Source organism: Ursus arctos, unplaced genomic scaffold (assembly GCF_023065955.2).
Source record: "Ursus arctos isolate Adak ecotype North America unplaced genomic scaffold, UrsArc2.0 scaffold_10, whole genome shotgun sequence".
In the NCBI taxonomy this organism is placed as follows: Eukaryota; Metazoa; Chordata; class Mammalia; order Carnivora; family Ursidae; genus Ursus; species Ursus arctos.
Genome location: NW_026622764.1, coordinates 30,475,896 through 30,496,564, shown reverse-complemented (window position 1 = coordinate 30,496,564; position 20,669 = coordinate 30,475,896). Strand labels below are relative to the sequence as shown.

General features: G+C 35.6%; 1 protein-coding gene across 2 annotated transcripts in view; it reads left to right on the top strand.

Annotated features, from left to right (window-relative positions):
* Window positions 1-17,095, top strand: part of UCHL3 (ubiquitin C-terminal hydrolase L3) — a 66,699-nt gene extending 49,604 nt beyond the window's left edge. For both annotated transcript variants that reach the window (XM_057308000.1, XM_057308004.1), the window contains exons 6-8: window positions 7,233-7,308; window positions 13,355-13,413; window positions 14,014-17,095. In XM_057308000.1, coding sequence (XP_057163983.1) covers window positions 7,233-7,308; window positions 13,355-13,413; window positions 14,014-14,097 — 219 coding nt within the window. In that variant the 3' untranslated portion in view covers window positions 14,098-17,095. The remainder of the gene's footprint in view (window positions 1-7,232; window positions 7,309-13,354; window positions 13,414-14,013) is intronic.
* The last annotated feature ends 3,574 nt before the right edge of the window (window positions 17,096-20,669 follow it).

The window sequence follows — 20,669 nt, the reverse complement described above, 5'->3', positions numbered from 1 at the left end:
AAGGATACTAAAAAGACATGACAAGTAAATTCAGTGTACCTGTTCCTAGATTAGGTCACGAGGGAAAATGCTCTAAAAGAAATGAATAGATTAACAAATTAAAATATGGGCAGACTAAACAAGATATTATAGCAATGTAAAATTATGAAGGTGATAACTACACTGCTGTTTTGTAAGAGAATTCTCTTAGTCATAGGAAATACTGAAGTATTTAGGGGTAAAGGACCATGATATATGTAACTTACCCTAAACCCTCAAATGGTTCAGGAAAAACATGTAGAGAGAGCACGTAAATGCGAGGACAAAGCGAATGCAGGGGCGGGGGGGCGGGTGCTGGGTGGCAGGATGTCATGGGCAAAGATTTCAGTGTGTTCTGTGCTATTTTTGTTTTTGTAACTTTATAAGCTTGAATTTTTTTTTTAAGTTCTTAAAAGGTTTTTCAAAAATGGCAAAAGAAGAGGGTCATTACACTTGAAGGGAAACTGCTTTTCTTCCAGTAAGCAACTGTGAGGGAATAGGTAAGGTCTGCTTATAGGAAAGAGTATATTTGCTTGCTTCTTGCTATAAAACACATTTCCCCAGACCGGTGTTCCTCTCCCGGAAGGCAGCTCACCTTGTGTGCAGCCACCACCTAGGCCCTCTCTGTTGCGGTCCTGTGAGCGCGTGCAGACCTGTAGATGATCATGCTCCTGGCTGTGCCAGAAGTCAAGGCCTTTTCCTCTGACCCAGGAGTCTCAAGTCATCTTGCAGCATCCATGAAAAAGTAACAGGCCAGCTCTTTTGATTGAAAGGGTGAAATCAAATCCCAGACCTGATGGTCTAGTCCTGTGAACATGTCTCCCTTGTCCCTATTTTCTGTTCTTTTTCTCACACTAAATTCTCTGCCAGGAATCACTTTCCTGTTTTACCTCCCCAGACCTTACACATTCTTTCAGTGTGTACACCCTTCAGTTCTCCTTCTAGCTTAGTAATCTCTCCCTCCCAGATGCTTAGGGGATTGTTGTTTTATTCCACTGCTCATTAGTCCTTCCCTTTCTTTCTTAACTCCATTTCTTTTCCCGCTTCATCCATTTTTCTTCTTTTCCCAATTCTTTCCTTCCCTTTCTCCTATTTTAATGTAATCAAATTGAATATGACAGACTTCTGATTAGACTATGTGAGAGCAGACCGTTTATTGCTGTATAGTGCCAAGAGGATTTATTTATGTATTTCCGATGGACTGGTTCTATTAAGAGCCACTAAAATGTTCACAAACATGGTTTTTAAACCCTCATCACAGTGATAGCTTTATTTTAGGGTAGTGTACTACTTACATAGATTGAAAGTACTAAGTAGGATCACAGAATTTTCAGGGTTGAAAGAGTCCTAGAAATCATTCAGGGAAAAACCCTTCATCTTCCTAAAGAGAACAGGTCATGGTTATTGATCGTTATTGCTTGCCAAGGACTCATATCACTATTCTTATTGCTGCTTCTCACTATGGTTATGAACGATTATAATTTTTTCAAACTGCCTTAAATTTTTATTTCATGTACTGGTAATATTTATTGGAGGTAGCAATCATAAAATTGTCATTTGGATTACCATTAATAAGTTAGTTAATGTAAGCATGTGCATTTTGTGGAAAACTGTTGGGCCAGATTCAGCCTTTGTGGTGTAATTATGTTTGAAAGCATGATTCTCAAAATACCTAATTTTAAGAGTATTGTACTTCTCATAATTAGAATCTGGTCTATTAAATTAATAATAAAATCTTTCTCTTGGAAAATTAGGCTGTACATCAAGATGATTCTACACAATGGATTCTAGAACCAGATGTCCTGTATCTGAATCCCATCCCTGCCACTTGCTAGTACTATGGCCTGGGTTATATTAATTAACTTCTGTGTGTTCTGATTCCTCATTTGTAAAATGGGAATATGGTACCTATCTCATGGGTTCCTGGGAGATTAAATGAATTGGTCATGTAAAGTACTTAAAAGAATACCCAGGACAAAATAAGTGGTACATATTTTAACAAACACTATTGATTAATAAAAGATGGCTAATAGGCTATAATGGTTTCCATTTAATTTGTCAGCCTAGGTAAGAGGATAGTTTATGCAGGTCATCAGCTTCAGAGGGGTTGGCTTTACTCCTCTTCATATTTTAAAGGATTTCCCCCCCTTAGAGCTTATTCCCACTAAAGAATTCTTTTCACCAGTGCCTAAAACCATAGTGTTTTCTTCTACACATTATTCTTTGTGTTTTGTATGCGTCATACGTTGTGTGTTTGTGTGTGTTCCTGTTTTTTAAACAATTTTATGTTCTAATTCCATTTTAGTGGCTTTTAAATAATTCCATGCATCTGTGCTACACAAATGAGAATAAATATTTTAGATGTGTACTTACAGAAGCTATGGCATATAACTTTATACCTTAGTTATATATTTCCACTTTATCCAGTTTTAACCAACATTCTATACGATCCTTTTGTAGATTATGGTTGATTAAAGTACTAGACCATATAAATACAAGTATGACCATACGTTGCTTTTAAGAATAAATGATCGCCCAGTAACGTGGTCTAAGTAAAATGTTCTCTTTTTTAATTATGTAGTCCTCCTCGCCATCCTCATCACAGCCTCATTCTAGCCACTGCAGAACGAAGGCCTCATCATTGTGTCACCATGCATCCCTGCCCTGGGTCAAACGTAACCATGTAGGCCCTGCAAAGGCTACCAGTCCATCTCTCCGTCTTCGTCGCTGGCGACCCTTCTTACGCCTACCATCTATGGGTCTCCATTCTGTTGTAAGTGTAGTCAATCTTCCATCTCTTCTTCCAGTGACAAGGATAGTCCATTTTTTCCTTAAACTTCTTCAGTCTTCAAAGTACTTTTCTCTTGGTTCACTCAGCCATTAGCTTTTTCTCCCCCAATAAGATTGCAAGCATACCTCTATGCTTTGTGGTCTAGCTTGACTTTCACCAGTGCCTTGGTGAACATTCATCTTCCCACTCCATATCCCTCCAGCATAAGGATGCCTGCCTTTTGATGAGTACTGATCGACATTCATGATAATGTTTAAGTTCCTGTCTGTTGTTAAAGTGAATATGTATTCTCTTAACCTTCATCTCTCTGATTTCATTTAGTTGACCCAAGTCAACAAATGCTGTGTACCTTCTGAGTTCTTTGCCATCTCTTTATTTTTTTCATGTTTCTGAACATGACTGTAGTCTCTTGTCATGCTCTGGGGTCACTTTACTTAACTCTATCCTTAACCTAATCCTTCATGGTGTAGGGTGTTTCATCTAAGCTATTTTATTCCCTGAGGTGTCTCAGGTACTTGGTTTAATCTTGATCCAATCTTCCCTGCCTATTCAATTTCTAAAGATCTTTTTCCAAGTAGGAGGTGAAGATTTTCTCCTTGTGAATTGCTTCCCACAAATTTTTATGATTTCTCCTTCTTAGGTTGATAATATTAGCAAACTATTAAAAAATACATTTGTTCTTATAATCTTGCTAATTATCTTAAATGTTGAGGTTGATGATGGAATTCTAATAATTCTCATGATTGAAATAAACTGCAGGGTTAGGCAAATCCAACTCTTTTCTTTCTGATGTTTTGGACTGTTAATAGCAATGACTGTGGTTTGGCAGAACCTACCTAGAAATGCTGTATCTGAAAGATTTTATGTATGTTATCCATTTATAAGAAACTGGATGCTTCTGGAAATCATCATAACATTTGAAGCCAGAGGAAGTCTTATTCCTCATGCATTTAATGCTTAAAAAATTAAAAGTTGGTGTCAAACATTCTTTCCTTCCCCTTATTTACTCTTCCAGAGCTAGACTCAACTGTGAAGTAGAGTCTTGACACGTCTCCTTAAATATCTGTTTCCTCCAAATGTCAGTATGGTCATCAAAATAGCCTTTCATTTATGCTGAATATCAGTCAATAAACTGCTGTCTATTTCATTTTCCTCATTGAATCACAACATGCATTTGCCATTTTTTTTTCATTTATCAATTTAACATTTGTTGCTTCCCTGCTGTGCCATACACTGTTTGGCATAGTAGGAGATACAAGATGAATTACATGATCAGAGTAAAACCCTAATTTTGTAAATTCTAACTTGGGCACAATTGACTGTAAATATGACTGATTCTTTGCTGTCCATATTAATTCTGTTGCTTTATAGCTTCATAAGTATTTTCATAGCACAGCGTGGATTCTAGAGTTACCCCGCCTGAGTTTGAAACTAGATTCCATCACTTACTAGGTGTTGAACAGTTCAGGCACAGTTCTCTCAACAGAGAATAAATGAGTATATTACCTATCTCAGAGTTTATATGGTGATTAGTTGGTCAGTACATTTAAGGCACTTAGAACAGTGCCAGTGCCTATTATATATTAAGTGCCACACAAGTATAAATTACATTTAAACCGTTATTTTCAACAATCTGAAATTTATATTTAGTATTTAATTAATTTCTCTCTAATTGATTTGTTATATTATTTTTAATTGTCTGAGATAATAAGAAGTGTTGTATTGATAATTAGGGAACTTTGTAAAAAATAATATATAAAAATAAACGTAGGCAACATGACCCAGTGTATAGCTTCTGGTTTCTGCCTTCTTGGTCATGTTTTGAAATTGAAGACTGCCTTTTATTTATTGTTCTTGTTTTAAGTGGAACAACTTTTAAGCAGTTGGATAATTGGAAATTTCAGACTCTCATACTAATGAAGATGATCAAAGGGAAAGGCTCCCAATAGGTACTGAGGTTCTGTGTAAGGCTTAGAAGTTTTGAGCTTTACTTACCTTTTATAATAATAGTTTGAAGGCTTTTCATGCCCTCTTTAGAGTTTTATATTTTTAGTATGTACTTTTGGATGAAAGGTATAATGACTCACCATTATGAGTCACTAGTGTTAGTGATTTCTTATATTTGTGATAATGTAGTATTAATATTGTAATGTTACATAATGCTTTTATAGCACTTAATTTACAAAATTCTTTCATGCATTTCATTTAAACTTTAAAACAGATAAGAAACGCAGTGTACACAGGGATCAGGTATATATTCAGGTCTCTGACTCCAGTTGTACTCCTTTCCCCTCCAGCATGATTGTGTTTACTGACAAAATATGAAAAATAGAAGCTATGAGATGTATTATTCTTAAGAAGAGATGGTGTTAAAATAGTTTATCATTTTTGAAAATGCAGTAGCTCAAAAAAATTAAAGTACTTGATATCCTGTTGGAGAATTGTCTTCAAATGAGTAAAACAAAACTCTTTTCTAGTTGGATAAAAAATCATTCCTAGTATTTTTTTTCAAGATTTTATTTATTTATTTGACAGAGAGAGACAGCGAGAGAGGGAACACAAGCAGGGGGAATGTGAGAGGGAGAAGCAGAAGCAGGCTTCTCGCTGAGCAGGAAGCCCCAATGCTGGGCTCCATCCCAGGACCTGGGATCATGACCTGAGCTAAAGGCAGACACTTAATGACTGAGCCACCGAGGTGCCCCCATTTCTAGTATTTTTTGTTATAGGATTGAATTTGTAGTTTGTAGAATTGCCTAGGTGTAGCCTTGAAAAATTGTATTCTCTTTTGATCATTAGTAAAACGAGGATATTGGATTTGAGCGATCACTAATACTTTCTGATTGACCAGGAAATTAAGGGAACTCATTATCATTATCTTTAAATATTTGAAGGAATATCATGTTCAAGAGGGATTAGACCTTTTTCTAAGATAATGGAAAATACTGAGACACATATATTAGTCTCAGTATGAAGGATAATCCCAGCAAAACTGACCAAAGACAGAATGGACTGCCTCAGAACCTACTGGCAGTCTCCTGTTCTCCTAGGGACCTCTGCAGATGGGGCTGCACGGGTGAGGAGTCTACTACCAGAACAGCCGCAAAAGTAGATCATTTTGATTCCTACCAACAGTGGAATTCTTTCATTTTAAATTGACGTTAGGAAGAGCTGGTTTGCCACATTAATGTTATGTTGAGATTCTCCCATTCATAATTGGAGGGAAATAATCTCTGAAGAATGATGTGAGATTAGATGAGTCACTGTATCTGTACATGTTTTAGAAACATTCAATAAATCCAATATAGTAATAATGTTTATTCTGTCGCTTTCAATTGTTTTGCATCTGAAAACTTCTTAAAACTACTTTTAAAAAACTACTTAAAATTATAAAATTATCTGAAGGTGAAAAAAGTATAAATTTTACCTTTAGATACTAATGTGTTACAGGATGTTAATATGAGATGTAATTTGACTTATGCCTCTTTAAAGCGTTTGCCTCTAAAATTTGTACTTGCATTTAACAGTGATTGTATTTTATTTCCATTTAAGATTTGATAAATAGCTAACACACATTAGTGTTAACTGTGCATCTTACTGTGTATCATAGACAGCACCATTTAATCATGTATTGATTTTGGGTAACTTATTTACATTTCTAGGAAATGTAGCAGATATTGCTTAATGCAAATTGAATTTGGTAAATTAAACCCCCCCCCAAAAAAAAACTAGGTGTATTATTTCAAGGTTAATTTCAAGTAGTTCACTAAGAAAGAGGCAAAAAAATCATAGGTTATAGTTAATTGCACTTTAATTTGCTTTTATCTCCCCCCCTTTACTCTTTTGGGCTAGTTTCTTGCATTTATTCATTTTTAAACTTTTTGAACCTATGACGAATAATGAGACTTACTTTATTCTAAGACTATATTACATTGCTCACAAAAAGATATTATCAAGTTCAAATCATTAAGGAAAGAATTCACTTTCTTGATGACTTAAAATGTAGCTTGAAAAGAGTTTCTTTAACTGTTTATGTTATTTTTTTTAACTTTATTTCAAGTATCAAAAGTTAGACAAATAAGTTCATGCATTCATTTCATTCAGCAGGTATGCATTGTGTGTCTACTAGGTGCCTGGTGTTGTGCTAGGCACCAGGGCTTCCAACGTTGAAAAAAATTAAAGGTTTTTAGATCAGTTGAGATTAAGAAAGATGTGCTTTTAGCTGTTGTTTTCCTGATTGATGGGTGAGGACATTGCCGTAAATGTGGTCATGTTCATTCTTTGTCTACCATATCAAAGATTAATAAACCTTGAAATATATTGGATAAATGTTCTCTCATGTCATTTCATATTTGTATGTGTTTACACGTACTTGATTAATTTGACTACTAACATGCATAATATGTATTTTTCCCTCCTATTTCAGGCACCAAGTATAGATGAAAAAGTAGATCTTCATTTTATTGCATTAGTTCATGTAGATGGGCATCTCTATGAATTAGGTAAGAACTATTTAAATTTATTCTGGGGAGGGAAATGATAAATGGGAAAGTATTTATGACTAACAGGAGTGTTGGCATTTATTGTGTTTAATATTAATTGCCCTATAACATTGAATAGGCATAATGAAAGTTTTCCGTTTAAGATTTTTTAGTAGAAAAAAATATTTTTTTGATGTTTAAGCAAGTTATAATTCAAGAAAATGTGCATGCCACCTTTGTATTTCAAGCAAAGCAGGGAAGTAAAAATCATAGGAAACTCCTATAAATCACTTCAGCATTCTTTACTAAATTATTAGTTACCATCAACATCTGGATGAGTGATCTTGATCCTGAAACAACTTTTAAAATATAGTGTAATATTCATAATGACTAATTTTTGTAATCAGCAACGAGTATCACTAGTTTTTAGGTTTTTGTGCGATCTGTTTGTTTTGCCTCTGATTTTTTAACTTTGCAGGGGTCTGTGTTTTCTGGCAGCAATTCCCTAAGGCATATGTCAAAGTAGCCATGATTAATTATTTGGCATTTTGGCCTATACCTACACTTATTTTTTAGAAATTTAACTGTAGGTGGACTATTTTGAGGAGTGTTGGAGGAGATCCTCATAATTTTAATTTATCCATTCAGACATAACAAACTTCTTATGATTCTTTAATGGCTGGTATATAGTACTTATTGTGAGTCTTTGTCCTTTTCCATGAGACTTTCTTTTTGGGTTAAAAAAAAAGCCAAATAAGGGGCACCTGGGTGGCTTACTTGGTTAAACGTCTGACTCTTGGTCTCAGCTCAGGTCTTAATCTCAGGATTGTGAATTCAAGCCCTGCGTTGGGCTCCATGCTGGGTGTGAAGCCTACTTAAAGAAAAGAAATTAATTATATTTTTAAAATTTTTAAAAAGTCAAATTAAAAAGAGAAGTCTTTTCCAATTTCTAAGTACTGTGACTTTTAGTTCTCTTTCTTCTTACTTGCTGTGTATATATTAACTTGCCACTTTCATTTTCCATAGCTTATTTAAAAGCATAAGGGTTCTGAAAGAACTCCTGTGACTGTAAATGAGGTCCATAAAATTTAGATGGATTTTTTGTTTGGAATATAACAATAGAGTAATACACTTAATTAAAAAGAAATGGCTCTATTAAAGGGGACAAGGAAAGTAAAGAACATAATTTTGTAGAAACGTACAATCCTAAGGGCTGTGTACAATAGTAGAGTGATTTGAGTTGGAATCAAACCGAAATGAAAAGAACGCATCATTATGGGAATATATGACAGACCTGCAGGGCGGCGTGGAAGACCAGCTTTGCTAATTCAGTCTACAAAGTCTACATCTAGAGATAAGATGCAGTAGTGATTGGGGATTTCACACATCTGCCTGATTGCTGGGAGCTGAGTTTCTATGCTGAATTTTGAATAATAAAGACAACTAGTGGAAATGGAAGTAGAGAGTTCTGAGACTTGCCAGACACATTTTGTTGACTTTAAGAAAGTACACTTAGGAAAGGCCAGAAAAATGATAAATATGAGCCATAACCAGAAACTATGAAAGTGATGATGACCTTCCGAATGAGAGACTTATCAGTAGAACAAACAATAACATCCAGAAGATATTTAGAAAAAGGAAATCTCTGTCATCTCAATGGGAAGGAGTTGACTAAAAAACTCAATTCGGTTAACTAGCTCTCTGAGCTCAGAAGCTAGAAAGTACAGTTAGAAGGGAAGATGTGTATCAAGGGTAAGCTACCTATGAAGACTGGTTTTCTTGTAGCATGCCAAGATCAGTACAAAAGGATTTTCAAATTGGTTTGAACACCAGAAAAGGAAGAACATCAGAAAATAAAGAACTACTAAGGTCTTGTTGGTTAGGTATTCTTTAGCAAGAAGAATGATCATGGCTGACAGAGAATTAGAGCCTTTTGGGGATTACATTCTTTCAATGAGTTTAAAGAATTTCAGAGATCAAGAATTTCAGAGATAAAGAGTTTATAAAGAACAGCAATAATCTTTTGGATGCCATAGAGAACAGGGATAAGTACAAGACAAATGAAAATGGGCAGTTGCTGATTCACTGCAAGAGAAATTGGCAGTAACCCTGATGCAGATTCCTTTTTTTTTTTTTTTAAAGATTTTATTTATTTATTTGACAGAGAGAGAGACAGCCAGCGAGAGAGGGAACACAAGCAGGGGGAGTGGGAGAGGAAGAAGCAGGCTCATAGCGGAGGAGCCTGATGTGGGGCTCGATTCCATAACGCTGGGATCACGCCCTGAGCCGAAGGCAGATGCTTAACCGCTGTGCCACCCAGGCGCCCCCTGATGCAGATTCCTAATAAATTCTAAAGGAATGTTGAGCAAGAAGACTATTGAGTTAGTGAATAGAACACAGTGATTAGGAGAACAGCGTAGGTTTTTAAGGAAAAAAAATCATTTTGAAGTAACCTTATTTGTTTAAAAATAAGGCTATATGATTGTAGACATGTGTAAATTAATTACTACAGGACAATTATTCAACAAAGGATAGCGGTTATCTTTACTATATTTATTCCATTCTAAATTGTAAGGTTAGCTGATGAAAGAAACTGAGTTATTCATCTTTTTGTTATCACCTCTTCCTTTTCCTTAGGGCTTCATGTCATTAATGGCATATGTAGGGGAGGAGAAGTACATATTTCTAAATATATGTAATTACTCTTTATGGATAAATGAGAATAATGGGTTTGGAAGTGAATTCAGAACTGACTGAATCATCAGATTAGAAAACTGTTAACTAACAATTTATTGTCTACCTGGAGTAACAGGAATACTCTGAAATTTTTAAAAAATTTTTTTGAAATAATTTTAATTTTATAAAAAATTACAGAAATTGTATACAGAGGAAGTTCCCATAAACTTTTTACTCAGATTTTCCAGATTCACTTAATATGTCTGAACCATCTGAAAATAAGTTGCAGACACAGTACCCCATTATTGTTTAATATTTCTGTATGTATTTCTTCAAAACAGGTGGGTACTCTCTTGCATAACTGTAGTATGACTGTCAGAATCAGGGAATTAACATTGATCTGTTATTATGACTGAATTCACAGACCCTACTCAAATTGTTCTGATTTTTACAATAGCCTCTAGAGGTTCAGAATCCAATCCAGGATTGTGTGTTGTATTTAGTTGTCACATTTGTCTCCTTTAATCTGGAATGTTTCCTCAGTCTTGTCTTCTCTCTCGTGTCTTTGACATTTATTTTTAAGCATACAGGGCAATTACTTTGAGATTATTTTTCAGTTTGGGTTGTCTGGTATTTCCTCATGATTTATCCATTTTTGGCACATACACTACAGAAGTGCTGTGTTCTCAGTGCATCATTTCAGGAGGCTCGAAATGTTGATTTGACCCATTACTGGTGATGATGACCTTTATCATTTGGTCTAGGTGGTATCTGCATTTCTCCATTATGAAGTTAACAAGTTTGTTAAACTTATTAATATGTTAATATGTTATAGTTATTAACTAATAAGTAATGAATAAATATTTTATCAGGAGATACTTTGAGCCAATGTAAATGTACAGTTTCTCATTAAGCCTTTATCGGATTTAGCATCCATTGCTGATTTTTAATTATCACTATGATGGTTGCCAAATGGTGTTTTTTAAAAAAAATTCCTACAACATTAGAAGCTTTCCTTTTTCCCTCATTCATTCATTCATGTCAGAATGGACTCATGGATTCATATTTTACTCAAAAGGTTACATACAGTTCATTATCATCATTTATTTTGATGCTTAAACTTTTCCAGACTCAGTCTTGAAGGGAACCCTCTCAAGCTAGCCCTTTTGTCCTTTTAATATGTTTCTGTCATTCTTCAAGTACTTTCTGTCAGGTAGAATAAGAAGTTCTGGACTCATCTTTGATTTTCTGTGCCCCAACCCTGTATTCAGTTGCATCTCCATAGAGCCCTGGTTCCTTCTAGTGGAAAATGATATTTAGAACCAATATCTGGGTAGGTGTGCTCATTGCTACTAAGAAATCATTGCTGCTAGACCCTCTCAGAAGGCAAAGGTAGGAAATGTTTGTATATATTAGAAAAATACACTCATAAACATATATGTGAATATGAGTATAGACCCACCCACAGTTACGTCTATTAAAAAGCATTCACTTACATTAACACTTCTAAATCTAACAGTATATAGTTTATTCTAGTGTTCTCTGTTACCCTTTGTGTATTTCTTGATTTACCCATTCCTCTTGTATATAAACAAGCTCCTAGCCACTCCAGCCTAAAACTCAGACCCAGACACAATGCTCCCCGCGCACCGGCCCCCCAGGCCCAGACAAACAGCAACAGCTCTGCAAAGTGGGAAGCCACCTTCTTTCTGATATTTTGCAAATTCCTGAACCCTGCTCTCTTTCTCCTCAGTCTCCTCATTAAGACCGTTGTGCTCTGCGTGGGTTTCCCGTTCATGAACTGGCAGAAAACTATTACCGTTGAGCTCACATACAAGCCACCTATTTCCTGATGTCTAAGAACAACTGTTTCAGCTATTTCATCCAGCTTTTTGGTTGTTTCCAGTGGAAGGCCTCTTCCGGTACCAGTTATTCCAACCTGGTTGGAGGTGGAAGTGGCCTCAGTATTATTTCTTCACTTCCCACAAGGAAGATCAGAATTTAGCTTTCCTGTGTCACCCTTGTTCATTACCCACCTTCCCAGTCACAAAATAGATTCTTTCCTTTCTTCTATTCTCCCAGTTCTCTTGTAATTGTTTATATTATTATGACCACAGAAACATTATTCTCAGCTGAGCCATAATTCATGTACTTTTAAAAAAACTTTTGGGGCGCCTGGGTGGCTCAGTCAGTTGAATGTCTGTTTTCAGCTCAGGTTATGATCTCAGGGTCCTGGGATTGAGCCCTGCATTGGGCTCTCTGCCCAGTGGGGAGTCTGCTTCTCCCTCTTCCTTTCCCTCTGTGATCTCTCTCGTTCTCACTCTCTCTCAAATAATGAATGAATGAATGAATGAATGAATGAATAAATAAATAAATAAATAAATTTTATTTCTCCAGTTTTAATAATTGTCTGATTTTGCCTTTTGGTTTGTTTGGTTAATCTTCCCTCATATTTTTCTTTCACAGTGGTATCTATCAGTCCAACTCTATCACTGTGCATATGGGTTCAGACATTTTTATTATATTTGGAAGCCATGGAATTATAGAAGGGATTATTTTATGGATTGAACTTGAAGTGCCACTTATAAGACATGTGAGATTTAGATCGGAAAAGGAACATCAGTTAACTTTGGGTTAGAATGAGTTTATATAATACTGGACCATTTCCTTTTTTCATAGCATTCATAAAGTAGTAGTTTATTCAAGATGTTTATAATTGTGTTTAATTAACATTGGTGGTCAGTGAAATGACCCTAGGTTATTTATTTATTTATTTATTTATTTATTTATTTATTTATTTTCCATAATAATGTTTTTATTATATTATGTTATTCACCATACAGTACATCCCTGGTTTCTGATGTAAAGTTCGATGATTCATTAGTCACGTATAACACCCACTGCACCATGCAATACGTGCCCTCCTTAGGTTATTTAGATTGTTGATCTATACTACTTACTGCCTTGGTACTAGTAGTAATATATAAATCTTGTGGTGGCTCCCTTTCATTGGTTATAAGCATGTCAGTCTTAGGAACCTTCTGACTTGAAATAAATATTTCATATTCCTGAGGGTAGAAACTAGGGTTGTAGCTTTTTAAAAACCGACTTATTAATTTTACATTTTTTAAGGAAATTAAAGTCAATGTTTATTTCTTATAAGTTCTGTTTATGAAGGTAATTTAGGCTTTCAAACGTGGAAGCAAGGTTCTAATAATATTTAATATAAAAAATATTTATAGGTAACACATTTAAAATATTTGTTTTAGGATATATTATTTTCAGTATCTTTTAACTTCTGCCTTACTGTGGGAAGAGGAAAATGGAAGTTGGAAGTACATTGTCCTATATAAGCAGCTAAACATTACAACTGTTTGTTCATTTTCCACAGATGGACGGAAACCATTTCCAATTAACCACGGGGAAACTAGTGATGAAACTTTATTAGAGGTAACAACAAAACTTGTTGGCCTACATTAAGTGTTATTAATGTTCTTGTCATCTTTAAAATATCTCTGAAGATCACTTGAATAACATTTTCTCTGAATTTGGATGCTTTCATGTCCTTGCCCTCTTGAGAAAATCCAAAAAGAAAATTCTGAGTTAGTGAATCTACAGCGAATGCAGAGATTTTCAGAGATCTTTGTGTGAACAAGAATCAAATTTGAAAAAGATAGGAATAGTATTGAAAGAGTTGCACATTATATCCCATATTTCGCTGAATCCAAGATACCATCGTTTGTATCTTGATCCTGATTTTTAGAGATTTTTAGATTTATGAACAAATTGTGTGGCTAAAAAATAGTAATTTTCAAGTTAAAAGTTTCTTTAAAGTATTTTAAGAAGGAATACTTACTATATCTTACAGTTTTGTACTAAGCAAATTAGGCTACCCGCCATTCACTCTTCTGGTCTGTGCTTTAAATTATTTGCATTTGGAAAAAATCTGCAATATAAAATTAATATGAATTAGGAAAATATGAAACATTTATCGTTTGAAAGGAAGACACATGTTTATAAACTGAAAAATTACACATTTTTCCCCCATAGGATGCCATAGAAGTTTGCAAGAAGTTTATGGAACGTGACCCTGATGAACTGAGATTCAATGCAATTGCTCTATCTGCAGCATAGCTTGTCAGTGATGGAAACACCAAATACTGTATTATTTGCAACAAAAATTAAATTTCTGCTGCCAACACTAACTCAAAAATTTTGATATTTTCGTTAACTTGACTGATTAAACTTTATGTGAATTAAACTTTGACTTAATCTGTGTTTTATTTTTGCCCCACATTAAAGCTGTAATTCTTTTCTCCCCTTTCTTTCTTGTGAAAGACTTACCTTGTCTGAGGACTAGCAGTAGCTTTCTTATTCTCTTTTAAATTTCATGGGAGATTTTGTATTGGGCACAGGTAGTTTCCATCTGCATGGTATAAGTATATGTGATATCACATATTTTGACAGTCCCTTAATGAGCAATTGTGGAGCATCAACTTGTCATGAGCTGGACACTGTTCTAGATGCAGGACTTACAGCACCGAATACTTTTAACAAGTCCCATAGTCATGGAGCATATGTTCTTATGAGAAGAGGTGAAGGACACTATAGGAAGATAGACACCAATGACAGATGCTAGACAAAGTCAGATTCGAGTTAGAGAGTGACTGAGTGGATGCTTTAGATTTTGTACTCAGGGAAGGCTCTTAAGAGGAAGTAGCTGTGAAATTGAGATCTGAATAGCAAAAAAACAGCCAGTCAGAGAAAGGTGGTAGGGAAGAGTAAAGAATAATTAAGGCAGAGTCCCTCAAGTAGGAAAATCTCACTGCGTTGTAGGGTCAGAAAGAAGGCTTACAGGACCAGAGCTTAGAAAGGGAAAGGTGGTGAGAGATGAGATCAGAGGAGGAGGGCAGAAAAAGGCATTTGGATTTATTGCAAGTGTGATGGTAAGCCACGGAAGGTTTTAAGCAGGAGAGTGACTTGATTTGATTTATAATCTTAGAAGGTCACCGACTCCTCTGTGGATAATATATTGGGGAGGGGGGTAAGAGTGGAGATAGATTTGTGAGAAGGTCAATGAGAAATGGTGATGGCTCAATCTTAAAAGAGGTGGTAATTCAGACAGAGCTATGTGTGTGAATTTGATCTGTGTTTTGAAGAAGGAAGGGCTTCAGCTGCATCTTAAAGGATAGGTGGAAGGCAGAGGAAAGGTGGAAGAGTATTTATAGAGCTGGGTCAAAACACAGGGTTGGTGTGATGGCAATGCCCTATATTTTTTGGGGGAGAGTATTGGTGTATGCAATTACCAAAACTCATTGAATCGTTCATTTAAAATCTGTACCTCACTGTATATACATTTTACCTCAAAAAAAAAAAAAAATACTGAGTTGGGTTGGAATGAGTGCAGCGGTTAGGAGAAGACCAAATTGGTCTGGAATGAAGTTCTGGACCAATCATTGAGTGTCAGAGTGTATACCTGATTCACTGAGTTAACCTAGATTCCTGAGGCAGTGACATGAGGTAAGTGGTATTTTAGGAAGAGTAATGGGGCAGTGGCTTACAGAATGGATTGTATCTATGTTATTCAAATTGTGGTTACATCAGCATTACCTGAGAACTTGCTAAAAAAAGAATTTCAGACCCCACCCTAGACCTACCAAATCAGAACTTGCATTTTCGACAGGATCCCTGGGTAATAAATATGCATATTAAGTTTGGGAAGCCCTAGATTAGAAAAAAAGAGACTATAATGAGGAGGGTCACTTTGGAAGACCTTTAAACGCTTTGGTGAAGAGGGCCTGAGTGAAATGATGGTAATAGGGATGAAGAAATCATCGGAAACAACCGATACTGTATGAGGATGGTGCTTCTGTCCTGCCAGTAACAACCAAGTGTTCTCATTTGTTCCATCATTTATTTGCATTTTGTACTCACCTCTATCTTGTATATTATCTTAAAATTTTAAGTATTCCTAAACAGTTTCCTGCCTGTTGCCTTGCTGAATTTCTCCTAGTATCTAATTTATTACCAAAAATTTACATCATTTCTCCAAGTTTGCTGTGATGAATACTAATTTTTCAGACTTAATGGGCAAGAAGGGTTTGAAGTCAAGTATCTGTTGAAAACATTGGGTTAAAGTTAATTTTTAAAAAAATACAGTTATATTGGGTGGGGGTAATTGCAGAACTCCTCAGAGCTTTTTAAAAAATACTCTGTGTATTATGAATGTCTTAAGTGAAAACCATCTTTCATACTGTATAAAAATTAAACATACTTAGTTTCATTCCATCTTAGATTTGTGTACAGTGCTTATTGGGTAAGCTTTGTAAATGGGTTGTGTATAACATATAACCTGCTTATGTCATTTTGAAAATAAGAGAAATTTTCAGCTATTGTCTACTCTAATATCTTTCAAAGTAGTATGTATAGGCTTATGATTCTTATATTGGTGCTTGTGAGAAAATGGCAAAAAGTAATATTTTCTTCACTTTGAAAACATTTTTCTATTTGTAGAAATTTATTTCTTTTAGAGAAAGCTTACATATATGTATATATATGTATATATATTTGTATATATATCACCTGGGAACTAACAAATATATAGATATGTATATGCATGTATATATATGTGCACACACATGCACACATGTTCACACATTCATACCTTGAATAGGCAAATAATTTTCGTCTAAATTCTCTGTAGATTATTTATATCCTCAGCTGAAATTAAAACCACTTTGAAAATTATGTAATCATTGCAGAAGGTTTTTATAGCTAACTTAGAAGGATTTGTACACACATGTATAAAGTTTAGTAGTTAATGTCTTTATTAAGATTCTCTGGTAAGATCTTAAAATGAGATTCCTCGTACTCTCAGCAAAATTACTACTAAAAACTAAGTGTGGAAAGTACTGAGTTTTCAGATCACTTAAAGTAAGGTTTGTCATTTCTTTTGCTTCTTTTGATTTCAGAGTATGACCTGCATAAACTGTTGTGATGTAGAGGATTCAGTGTAATGAAGAACATTTATTGTCTTGGTGGCAATTGTGCCAGTTGATCAGACCAATCCCCCCTTAGTTTCCTGTATATTTTTACTTGTTTTGCTCTAGAATAAAAGTTATTCTAAGTTTTTCTCTGGACTTTTTTGTTTAGGATAGTGGTTCTGAACCTGACTGTTGCTTCCACCTTCATGACCAGGTGAGAGTCCCCAGTATGATATTGAGCCCCGTGTTGGACTCCCTATTCAGCAGCCTGCTCCAGGTTCTCTCTCTCCCTTTCCCTCCGCCCCTCCCCCTGCTCTCTCTCTTTCTCTCTAAAATAAAGTCTTTAAAAGGCTTAGAAATATATAATGAAGCCTTTCTAATCCATAAGACAGCTATGAGTATAAATTGAATTATTTAGAATAAAAATCCATGTGGTCAAGAATAAACCCCAAATAATGTGAATGACTCACTTTAGTTGATTCAAAATGTACCCTTTATCAACATGTAAACATGGTTGGTATTTAAGTTATGTTCAGTAGTGTATCCTTTTAGAGCTAAGGATAAAGTCTCTGTCCTGCACATGTTCTGTGAGGACAAGATGGAAAATTGCTTGAGACTTTATTTGTATCTTAAACATGAAAGACTTGTAACACATGCAAAGGTTGTAAATTAGACCATTTAAAAATGTCCTAAAGCCTGTCTGCTGAAAATCAGACTGCCTACTGAGAGTTTAACTACCTGTAGTAGAAAATGACAAGGGGTTACATTTGCATTTTCCTTTAGGGCTAAGCAGTAGAAAGTTATTTTTCTTTATTCTGCCTCCAATGTGAAGTATTTGGAACCAGAAGTTCCTCCTGTCCTTCATCACTACTAAAGAACTACACCCATTTGATAATAGTGTACAGTTCATGGGAATGTTATAGTGTTCATATTTTTATGGTGGAGACCAAAGCATATTTCATGGTTTGGGTATAATTTAAAAGATGCATTCTTCTGAGAAATTGATTTCTTTTTTGAACAAAATGCAAATGTCTTAAATATTTTTTCATTTTAATCAGGTACACATGAAGTATTCAAGATAAGAGCATAATGGTACTGATTTTAAGAACTTAAGAAAATATTGCTTGTGGGCAAAATAAAGACAGAAAGAATGTTTAAAGCTAACTGTTCACCTTACTGTTTTAATTTTTACCTTGTAGTTTTCCATTTTCAGGAGACAAGAGCATGTATCTCAAATACTAAAAATAGTCCTGTGAAGGCTTTTGGTTTTTCGAGGGATAGTAGTCAATTATTGTTTCCTTACTGTGCATGAAATGCCTAGAGAAAGTGACGTCTTTAGCTAAATTAATAAAACATAGGATAGAAAATGCTTAGGCCAATTTATTCATACCCCTCTGAGATTAACTGTATAGTTGATAGCTATGTAGATTTTAGCAATTTGTTAAGTAACTAACCTGGTTTCAAAATAGGGTCTAGTTATTCTCAAACTTTCCAGTCTCCGAAGCCCCTTCATATTCTTAAAAATTACTGAGGGGCCCAGAGAGAGAACTTTTATAGGGCTGATATCTGTTGACCTACAAATATTAGAGATTAAAACACTTTCAGAATATTAATTCATTTTAAAATACAAATAAACCCATCATATGTTAACATAAAGAACAATATTATAAAAACTATTTAAAAAGAAGAGTAGCAGTATTTTATATTTTTGCAGAATCTCTTTAATCTCTGACTTATGGAAGACAGATGAATCCTATCTGATAATGAATGAAAAGTGGAATTGGTAATTTAGAGACTCAGTTGGTTATCTGTGTCAAAACCATTTCAGAGATGGTCATTTGAAGACAAGGACCATGTCTCTTGCACACAGTTTATCCTCAGTCTGGCCCAGTGTTTGGCATATAGTAGAGGGCCAGATGATATTTGGTGTGTAATTAAACTATACTGCAGTAGGTTGAGACACAAACAGGAGGCAGAGATACAGATGCGGGGAGTACAGACACGTCCTTCAAGGCACATGGTTGAGAAAAGAAAAATGAGGTCTTAGGTCCATGGAGGCAGGATCAGCAGAGGACTTCTATTTATTTTTTTATTTAAAAAAATTTTAAAAAAGATTTACTTGAGAGAGGGCACATGCACAGGGGGGAGGGGCAGAAGGAGAGAGAGAGAAACAGGCTCCCCAGTGAGCAGGAACCTCCCCCTTCCCCCCCACATAGAACTCGATCCTAGGATCCTGGGTTCACCACCTGAGCTGAAGGCAGATGCCCAACAGACTGAGCCACCCAGGCGCCCAGCAGAGGACTTTTAAAAGAGTATTTCTATGTGAGGGTAAACAATAACAAAAAACGGAAGTTGAGAACACAAGTAAGAAATGGGATGATTGAGGGATCTAATTGGGGTTGGGGATAAGATATGTGTCATCTAGCTGAGCATTTCAAACTTGAATGAGCATAAGAATTGCCAGATCTTGTCAAAATGCATATTCTAATTCAGCCATTAAAAATAGGGCCTGAGGGGCGCCTGCGTGGCACAGCGGTTAAGCGGTTGAGCGTCTGCCTTCGGCTCAGGGCGTGATCCCTCCCAGAGTTATGGGATCCAGCCCCACATCAGGCTTTTCCGCTATGAGCCTGCTTCTTCCTCTCCCACTCCGCCTGCTTGTGTTCCCTCTCTCGCTGGCTGTCTCTATCTCTGTCTAATAAATAAAATCTTTAAAAAAATAAATAAATAAAAAATAAAAATAGGGCCTGAGATTATGCATTTCTAACAAGCATCCAAGCTGCTGGTCTGAGGACTCCACTTTGAGTAGAGGTGATTCTAGAACCCAGCTGAGGAGGTAAACCATGGGCAGGAGAATTAAACACCTATGGAATTTGGAGATCCTGGCTGATGGAACTTTTTAAGAGAAAAAATTTCCCCCCTAGTATCCAGTTAGTACCCTTTCCCACTAAATAGCTATTTTATGAGAATTGCTTCACCAGAAAATTTCTGGCCTTGGTAATTTAGAATCTTGGGTGTTCTTGGGGCAACTGGGTGGCTCGGTTGGTTAAGTGTTTGACTCTTGATTTCAGTTCAGGTCATGTTTTTGGGGTCGTAAGATCAAGCCCTGCATTGGGCACTGTGATGGGTGTGGAGCCTGCTGGAGATTCTCTCTCTTTGTCTCCTGCTGCCCCTCCCCCCTCCCTCTCTAAAATAAAACAAAGAATCTCAGTGTTTTCACAATGCTTGATTGACAGCATGATACTGAAGTCATGGCTTAAATATAGTGGTTCTACCAAAAAAATTATCTAAACGTCATTGATTCAGGAACAGAGCTCAGGCTTTGGTGTTAGACATCATTTGAGTCTTGGTTTTGTTTCTGTGTGGTTGGTCTTAGGCAAACTCTTAACCCATTAGATAAAAGTACTCTTATGTGGTTTTTTTGTGAGAATTATAAATGTAGTACATAAAAGCCAGTACTCAAAAAAGATAGTGATTATTATCACAATCACCCCAGTGAGTGCAATAAGCTGTATTGAACATAGTTTTAAAGTTTGTGTCACGAATCATCAGACTCACCTAATTTTCTCAAGTCTTTGAATAAGAAGATGGAATGAATAGATCACATTTCATTTCCATGCACAAGGGAACTGTGCATACTTCTTCTGTAACTCAGAAATGGTTTAAACTTTAAAAAATCTCAAAATAGCTGAAGTTAGCAGACATGCAATTTAGCAAGGATGATTG